General features: G+C 34.9%; 1 protein-coding gene across 11 annotated transcripts in view; it reads left to right on the top strand.

Moving 5' to 3' along the window:
- Positions 1-202: 202 nt before the first annotated feature.
- Positions 203-9,892, top strand: part of Rbcn-3B (WD repeat-containing protein Rbcn-3B) — a 142,689-nt gene continuing 132,999 nt past the window's right edge. For 3 of the 11 annotated variants that reach the window (XM_083143025.1, XM_083143026.1, XM_083143018.1), the window contains exons 1-3: positions 203-522; positions 3,642-3,828; positions 5,126-5,232. In XM_083143025.1, the coding sequence (XP_082999151.1) occupies positions 3,664-3,828; positions 5,126-5,232 (272 nt within the window). In that variant the 5' untranslated portion in view covers positions 203-522; positions 3,642-3,663. Of the gene's footprint in view, positions 523-2,143; positions 2,162-2,642; positions 2,661-3,641; positions 3,829-5,125; positions 5,233-9,892 lie in introns of those variants that run through there. The other 8 variants (XM_083143027.1, XM_083143029.1, XM_083143028.1 and 5 more) reach the window with 6 other exon arrangements.

Genomic DNA, 9,892 nt, shown 5'->3' with positions numbered 1-9,892 from the left:
TAGTCCACGACTTGAAGACCGCACTCCAAGACCATACTCGGAAGATGCTCGCTTCAAGTATGGTCTTGCACCTTTCGGACACGGCCTCAAACGTCTTTGGCAAAGTTCGGTTTTAGTGTGTCGTTTGTTTTCATATCGATTTGAGAGTGTTAGGGAATTTACAAAATCTAGTTTATACAACATAATTGTACTTGTAAATTTTTGTTTTGGTTTATAGACAGTCATTAAATTAAACTACTTGCCTTAACAAAACAAAACTAAAGGTTTCCAACTTTTATTTGCTAAATTGAAGTGCTGTACACAAAGATACATGTGATTTCAATCCAGGATCTTACTTGAAGAGTAACATCTTATGATTGTCAGCAGACGGCAGGTGATGTAACGACGAAGGATTGAGGAACGAATTGCGAGTTTTTGAGAAGTGTATTTTTTTTTGTTTGTAGTTGTTGGCTGCTCACATCTAGTTATTTGTAGAAATCTGATGTTATTGTGTTCGTTTATATTCCTTTTCATTAGATAATGGTATGTCGCCTCGCCGTAGCTTATTAGAACAGTAGGTCGTCTGCATGTCATTATTGTCAATAACGTCAAACATTTGTGTTCCTAATTTTAACATTTTTTACTCCTAAGTATCTCGTATTGAACATAATTACTCTTGACAGAATGGAAAGTTCCAATAATGTGTGTGTTTTCATGATTGATACTTGATTCGGATTTTGTCCGTACATTTTAGGATTATTTAAAAGTAATATTATTACTGACTTTTGCATTGTTCACATTTGAGTTTGTGTTTTAAGTCCACTTTATCCACAGTAAGGTTAATCGGGACTGGACCTACAGTTTAAAGTGTAATCCAAACCACTATGTGCCTCCACCACATTGATCGCACATTTGAAAATTGGCAAAAGAAAGCCATGGTATTGCTTCTATTGGAGGTAGATATGTATCATTGGTTGAGCACACCTGTAACACATTTATAATTTTTATGATCACAAATTCTGAAACAATTATGGAAACATGACGAACTTGCTTGTGATAATGTTAGGTGCCTTTTGCAGGGTTTGTACACATCTGGAAAACAAGAAAATGTGAGAGAAGAGAATTGTGCAGATAGTCTGAAATGTATGTGCACTTTGGGAGTCTGCAAGAGAAAAAGTTGCAAAATGAACAAAAAATATTGTTACTTGTTTTGCATTGCTCATATTTGAGTTTGTGTTTCAATTCCATGGTACCAGTTAGATATAGTGAAAACACATTTAACTCGTTTATTTCTGCATTATTTACATTTGTACTTACCTTATATGCATAGCGGAACATTTTTCAACTTGGGATTATGTTTTTCACTGAAAAAAGCATCACTTTATGCACAGTAAGGTTAATCGGGACTTTACCTACGGCCCAAGTTCCTTTTGTTTTATTGCGATTTCATCATGCTACGAATGCAATTTTTACATGGTTTGATTTCGATGTACATCTGTTAACACATACTGCGAGTTTTAGTGATTACTTAAGGTTTTGTTCAAAATATGCTTTCGTGGATAGGTTAGGCAGGTTAGGTTTGGTACCCTTAGCATTAAAATAAAGTCCCTAAATGCATTCTACTAAGGTTCTGATTTACTTCTACGATATTTACTGTCGCTTGTCGACGGAGAATATCTTGTCCATGAGAAGTGCCTAAGGTAATTTAGCATTACCTTAATTTTAAAGTGGAATCCAAACAACTATGTGCCTCCACCACATTGCTCACATTTGAACACTGGCGAGGGAAAGCCATGGTATTGCTTTGGTGTTGCTTCTATTGGAGGTAGATATGTATCATTGGTTGAGCAGTCATCTCCTGTAACACATTTATAATTTTTATGGTCACAAATTCTGAAACAATTATGAAAACATGACGAACTTGCTTGTGATAATGCTAGGTGCCTTTTGCAGGGTTTCTACGGAAAACAGAGAAATGTCAGAATTGTGCAGATCGTCTGAAATGTATGTGCATTTTGGAAGTCTGCAAGAGAAAAAGTTGCAAAATGAACAAGCAGTTCACTTCCACTTCTGGATTTGATTGTTGTGATTCCACTCCCAATAAAGATTCAGTTCAGAAATTTGTTTCTTTCATTCTTATGATTCTCAGTCTTCTGGAAATTTATGGTTCCTTCGAATTTCTGTAATAATTTTTCACTTTTATAATACTAGATTTTAGAAAGAATATCAAAGTAAAACTTGCAGTCCAGATATCTGATTGATAACTAAAGTAGTTGACAATATGATCATAATTATCGGAAAGGTAGGTGAAGATGGGATTATTGTCTATTATTTTATAGATCTTAGTCTTGTTGGTTTTTCCTATAGAATTCCTATATGCAACAGAAATTTCTCCAGATGCTGTATACTTATACGTGCAGAAAACCAGCATTTTCTACAACATTATAAATCTTCTAGAAAATGAAGATTATGTTTTTTATGAACATTTGCTGTTGTTTTGATATTGTGGAGATCTGTTATGGTGAAATAATGTGTCCCTGTGACCTTAGCCTTATCTTTTGCTTACAGTTCAGCATCACGTATACCAGAAACACCAGTTTTACATTCTCCATGATGGTTTATTCCCATTTTATATGTTGTTACATATATTCAGGGAACGGATTTATGTGTGTTTAAAACATGTAAGATGTGTAAATATATATTTAGTTATTGTAATCAAAATATGGAATTAAATATTAACTTACAATTGTCAAAAATGGTAATTTTCATTAAATAGATTGCACACCTAGATGAATGAAATATATTAGCCTTACATGACATAAACTGTAATGCAAGATTCTAACACAAGAAATAGATTACCAAACTTTCTTTTAAGTGCTGAATCGTAAATCTCCTATTGTCCTTGAACACCCGACAGATTTATATTGTCTGAAAATGCGTTCAATATGACATGATGCAATGTGAGTGTATTAAAAATATCCAATGACTTTCACTTGAATGCTTGAGCTTGCATGCTTCATGTCTGTGATAGGTCATCTGGAAAGGGTTTGGTTGTTGACGAGAATGTTACAATGACAAATCATTGCCTATTGTCAAGATTTAAGATAAACAGAGTACAAAGCGAACAAAATATAGATGAATTGTAAATGTTTGGTATTTAACACAAATGTAGTATTAGCATGAAAATGGAATATATGCTGGAAAATGTTTGAAAATATGTACATTATATGTAAAAGTAATAAATATGTAAAATATGTGCTAGGTGCCAATACATATAAAAATATGGATAATAAAAACAGCATTTTTGGAGCTTACATTCAAAGATTCACAAAGATAATACACAATAACATTGATTTTAGCATTGTGTGAAGACATGTATTTGCATATAAATCTGTTCCCTGCATATATTTGTTACTTTTAGTACTTACTGCTCTTGTAATTTTTTTTATTAATTTTCTTCATAATTGTTAATTCCTTTCCCCCTCTTTATGACTTCATGTTTTTCATTTATCGCATACTGCTCAAATTTCCTTCTTTCACTCCCATTTTGAAGTTCCCTCTGTTCTTTATACATACACTAAATCAAGGCTTGGATATATTATTCTGTGTGTTTCTGTATGAGAGGCAGTTGGTTGATATACTGAAGTATGATTGTCTTCCAGGATGGCAATTGAATATTGAAACATGGCAGTGACAACAAATCTTGTTGTGCCTGTTGTGCTGTGGGGGAAGGCCCCTCCAACACATTGCATTTCCTGCATCAACTTATCTAGAGACCAAACAACTCTAGTGACAGGATGCTACGATGGACAAATCTGTCTTTGGCAAGTGGATCCTGATACTTTGAAGGTTGGTTACTAATTTCTTATTTGATAGTAAGAATTTCTCTCTTTGTCTTATGTTGTAGGTTATATTATTGATTGTTGAGTTGATGAGTGCCAGATGTTGCCAGTTGCATTTTTTAGATTTTTTATAATTTTGTAAATAGAGCTTAAATCCTAGGATGTATATTGTATGGAACATATACTTACGAATAAAATTTAAAAAATAGGGTTTGCTATGTTTAACAATGCTCATAACTACACAGAAATGTGCTCGCATCATCAAGAACATTGTAGTTAACACTATTGCCATTATTATGAAAAGGGTCCTATAGGTATTGGGGTCGCATGGAGATAATAGTTAGGCAAATTTAATTTTAACCTGTCCTCCACATATGCAAGTTCATATGTATGCATCTGTGCATCCCCGTCATCATGATTAACCATGAGAGGTAGAAAAGTGGCAGCAACCAAAATGCAAATACAAAATCCATACCTGACTGCTGTGACATATGTATCGCATATCTTGTGAATTGTGAAATTTTGGTTATAAGAGCAACGGCCATGTGGAGGATTTTTCAAGGGAGGAAAGCAAGGGGGAGCCAAAGCATTTTCCCTCAAAAGTTATCATGAAGTTATCATGTTTCTGCAAAGACATGTACCAGACTTACTTGTAATCATCAGTTGTTTATGATAATTAACACAAATTACTGTGTCTGAAATTGAATTATTATATGTGTGAAATATATAATTTTAGGCTAACATTATTTTTTTGACAGAGGTTGAGCCTCCCCTCCCCCTGCCCTCCTAGACTATGCATTTTTTCAACTGTATTTGTGTCAGGTGTTGAGAGAGTGAAGCATAATATTTGAAAACAGAAAGAAAAATGTAAAAATGAGTTGGAAGACCAGGGTTTCACCCTTGATCTTCTCTACCCTACTACAGTGTTCCTTACTGTCAGCCCCTGTCACTTGAACTAAACAGTTTGATTCAATTAATTAAACACTTGATTCAATCCATAATTTCATTTTGTCTTGGTTTTCTAACTCAGTATAGCAATAATTTATATTTGTTAAAAACACACAAACAACACGATAAAAAGAAAACACTTTCGGAGTTCTTCCGTGCTTTCTATTTGATTGCTTTAGCCCTGATGGAGATTCCGAGATGGAATCGAAAGCTCGGAAGAACTCCTAGTGTTTTTTATCGTGCTGTTTGTGTGTTTTTTAGTGTTTTTAACAAATATGTTGCCGGCACATGACATAAGAAGTTTTCTACTGTCATAATAATTTATATATTTGTTGTTATTATTATTATTATTACAGATGACCCCCCGCTGCTTGTTGGTTGGGCATACAGCACCTATCCTTTGTTTATCGAAAGCAAGTATTGTGCTGGATAATAACTTCATTGTTAGCTCATCTGAAAGTGGGTAAGTATTACTTCTAAGTCTGGTTATGATCAAGAACTAGAAAAATGCAGGAAGTTCTCAAAGGTTAGAAATGGTGGCTATTCAAAACTCTAAAGCAAAAAAAATGTGGATGTTGATAATCTGTCAGACTGGTGCTTTGATTTTGAACTGTGAACTAGCTCTTTTGCTATTTTCAATTTCTGATGTGTGTATGTGACTTGACATGGTTATATAAGAATGTTGTAAAGCAGTTTTTAATTTTTATTGCTTACTTAAAGAAACATAATGTAAATTATGCAAAGAGGAAGAAAATAATTCAAGAATTGCAACAATGGCTCCTTTACGTGGATTGACCCAAAAAAACCGGAATCTTTCTCTGGTGGGTAGGCCCACTGTAGCATGCTTCCGCCACTAGATGTCTTCTACATCAGTCTGCCGACTGGTGTTGTCAAGTGAAGACGTGGTGCCATGTAGTAAATTTTTTTTTGTTAAGCGCCTCTCGCTTGTTTGTCGATTTTTGTGATTGCTGAAAAGTTTGAACAACGTGCAGCTGTGAAATTCTGTTTTCTGTTAGGGAAACGGCAGGCAAGGGGAACAGTTGTAATCACCGCCTGCTGGATCCCGTTCGCTCGTCGCTCTCTTTCATGCCTGGCCATTCAGGTGGAAATTGCATATGCAGCGTTGCAAGGTTTTGCCACTAGATGGCAGGCCGTACCCAATATCCCCACCCGGCAGCTTAAAGTTTGAGACATAGTAATTTGAAGGGTAATTGCACTTTGAACACTAAAAATGTCGATTTTACAGAAGTAGTAATAGTATATGTGAAATGAAATACTTCTTTCATTTCAATAGAAAGGCAAACAATGATCAATTCAAGAATAAAATTACCTCAAGATTTTGCAGTAGGGAGCCCACAGTTCATATGCTTTGAGTATTTTAAACAATTATGCATCACAGTATGCCATTCATGAATATTCTTATCTTTGTTTACAAAACTTGCATGCTGGTTATTCACAATAAATAAGCTTAAGAGGTATGAATTAAACTTCAATAAAATTATAATAGTAAATATCAAATTCTTTTTTATATTATTTTCTTTTGTAGTGTTTAGCTTTATAGAAACTTTAGCGATCTTAGATATCAGCTAGATAATGAATGTACCTTTTCATGCAGTGATGATGATAATAACAATCAGTGCTTTTTTTCTGGCAACACACAACAGAATGCCGCACCCACAAATTTTCACAAAAAATATTTTAATTTAACGAGAAAAGTATGTGTGTGTGTACATGAATGCACGATCATTTATGAACATACCACATATAATGAACACAATAATAATAAGTAGTAAACTTCAAGATTATCAGAACCTTTCTTCGTAGAAAAACACACAGATAACAGTAATAATTATTGTTATTAATTGGCCTGATTAATGATAACAATAATATTATTAATAGAATATTAATCTTCTTAAGCTATAGTTATAAACTTTATTATTATTATTATATGTGAGACACTTGGTTCAAATTCCTCTCGATATATATTACTTGATATGTACCCTGATCATGAAAGTTTCCAATAACCAGACTTGAAATGGCAAGTCCGTGTGTGGATGTAATCATGTAGTTATGATTGTAATGAGAGATATAGCTGTGCTGTTTCAAGGTTTCTTTCCTCACCGGTTTCCGAATACGTCTAATGCTCCTTTAACAATTTCATGTAATCATCATTCACTTCATTGTCGCAATTTGACAAAATTGCAGGAGAGTGGCTTGAAATAAGGTAACAGAAATCATCAAAATCATTTTTTTTAAAATTTTCTGTGGGTTTTTCATTTCATTTTGTGGACTGCAATACATAATGAACTACTCTTATGGATGAAAGAATCACAAGGAACATGCATGCGTGTTCCATGAAATGAATACGGGATCTTCCACTTTGTTAATTCCATCGATTATGACCAAATTACGCCGGCCTCTGTGTCCGAGTGGAGATTGTAATGTTCTACAACGCCAGGGGTCCTAAGTTCGAATCCTGGTTAGTGCACGGATTTCTGTTCACTCTTCATCTACTTCATTGCTCCATCATCCATCCTCATTGTTGTGATTAGCCCGAAATCAGCATAAAATAACTAAAATAGAAATAGAAGCCACGAACTTATTAGATAGATGAAAGAACAATGTAAGATAATAATGAAACATGTATATAAGTAAGGTTGGAATCCAACATGGTTTAGAAACAAGTTATAAGTGAATTATATCATATATTAATTTAATTTACACTAGAATTGTATAAAATACATTGGAGCAAATTTACAATACCGGACCCCTCCCCGATTTTTGTAATATTTCGCATACTCACTAATTAAGGCCTCCTAATCACAAATTTGAAGTTAAAATTTGGGGGTCACATGTAGAAATTGCAAAATAAACTAAATTGAGTGGTCCGCAATCGGAACAGAAACCCTGGATTTCTCCACAAAAACAATGGTTATTTCAATATTTTATGTTTTACTGTTTGCCTAACCTAACCTAACCTAACCTAACCTTACAATGAATGGTTTTTGGGGCTATGGGTGAATGGTTTGTGGGGCACTGAAAAAATGTCAGTTTTGTAGCACTTGAGCGACAAATTTTAACTACACAATCGTGATCAAGTGTCCTAAATTATTGACTATGCGAAATATAAACAAATGCCCTGTATTATTAATATGTACCCAACTAAAAGTTACTAAAAGAAACTTATGAAAGAAAGTACTTTATTTCCTACCTTCAAAGATGCCATCTTCCTCACACATGCAGATTACTGAACAAGTGAACGCTACATTGAACAAACATGGTTTACATTCTTGTATACGGAGAACTATCAAGGTAATTGAAAAGCTTATTTTACAACTTAACGTCAATTAACAATTTCAACACGTCACCCCCACATGTTAACCTCAGATACTTCATCGAGACTACGTATTTCGTGAGTATAAGAAGTAAGATAGAAATTACGGAAGAGTCCTGTATTTTAAATAATAGCCAATACATTTTAAATTTATGTATTTGCCAATTCTCTTCTGGATTTCTTCCTCGGATGTTGCTTGTATGATGGATATTGAGGGGAACACTTGGCAGAGAACCAGCCTTGGGTTTCTTTATTTTATAATCTTGCCTAAAGTCTCCACTGGTGAAATGCAAGCTGAAAATGACAGAGTGATCAAAAGGAATCCATTCTGTTCCTCTCTTTCTTCATTCTCTGGATTTGACTTTCAACAACCATTTTTTTACAAACTTCAATGTTCAATGGTGTTTGTGAAACTATATATACACTGTAGTCTGGTGCTCCATGCTGTGCCCCGCCCGAAGGCACACAACAATATACCATTTTCAGCACTATAAATTAATAGAACAAAACTTCTTGCGACTTGCTTCTCATTGTTTACAATGTTTTCTTGCGACTTGCTTCCCATTGTTTACAATGCTATCCACTGCCTAACCATAGGGGTCTTGTGCTGCCTTCTAACGGCAGAATTTGCCCCTACCCGTATATACTCTGGACAATGAAATTCGGCGAGAATGACCAGGCATTTTAGAGGAAGCGGGCGACCGGAATCCAACAGTGGTTGTAATGCTTGAAATAGCTTACAAGGAAGCAGCTCTGTGGAAGAGACAAGTTTATGAGTGTTTTTCCCACTTCAGGAATGGTGAATTGTCACGTGCAGACCAACCTCGCTCAGGGTGACATGTCAAGACGATGCTGATTCTTTTTTTTTTTATGCAAACGGCATTGTTCACGCAGAATTCGTTCCTAATGGTCAACGGCGTTTTACCTACAAGTTCTGAAATGTTTGCTTGACGCAATGATATGAAAACACCCTGAGTTGTGGCAAAGTGAGGAGGGGTGGCTTCACCATGAAAACGTGCCAGCGTACAAAGACTTGAGTGTGACAATTTTTAACCAAAAACAGCATGACCCAGCTTATCCACCCACCATATTCACCCGATCTCGCTCCATGCGACTTCTTTTTATTCCCCCAAATGAAAAAAAGGTCTTCAAAGAAAGACGTATTGTGGACGTGGAAGAAGTGAAGAAAATACGACTGAGGCATTAAAAGGCATCACCTTGCAAGAGTTTCAGGACTGCTTCGAAACGTGGAAAATACGACGTTTAGACAGGTGTATTGCATCGAATGGACAGTACTTTGGTGGAGATTAAATTTGTAACACCTAGAAATAAATACACAATTTTTTATTGCAAAATTCCGGTTTCTTTTGGGTTCCCCCACGTAGTTTTTTGAAATTCCAAATTCTTAAAATTTCTACATTTTTGTGTTATCAGAAGAAAGGTAGTTCAAAGTAATACATAATATTTTGCTGAAATTGAAAAATGAGTTGTGAGCCATTTGAAGCACAATGTCAGACTGCTTGTCGAAAATAGAATTCAATAAGATTTTAAAAGGCAAAGGCAAGGCTTTGTGACCTTCACAACATGTAGCCAGCACCCCAACTGAAAGGTATGGAGAAGGGTCCACTTGTTGTTGAAGGGGTGCGACAAATAAAGTAAAAGATGAATTCAGTCTGTTCTGAGAGATGGTCCATCGTAGTTAAGGGTTAAAGGAAGTTCAAATTGATAGAGTTGTATTTTACGTATAAATTATAATAAAAGTATTGAATTGATAAAGTTGTTATCAGCT

Source organism: Lepisma saccharinum, chromosome 21 (genome assembly GCF_977018435.1).
Source record: "Lepisma saccharinum chromosome 21, izLepSacc3.1, whole genome shotgun sequence".
NCBI lineage: Eukaryota > Metazoa > Arthropoda > Insecta > Zygentoma > Lepismatidae > Lepisma > Lepisma saccharinum.
The sequence above is the reverse complement of the archived record's forward strand: the minus strand, read 5'-3'. Positions and strand labels throughout refer to the sequence as shown.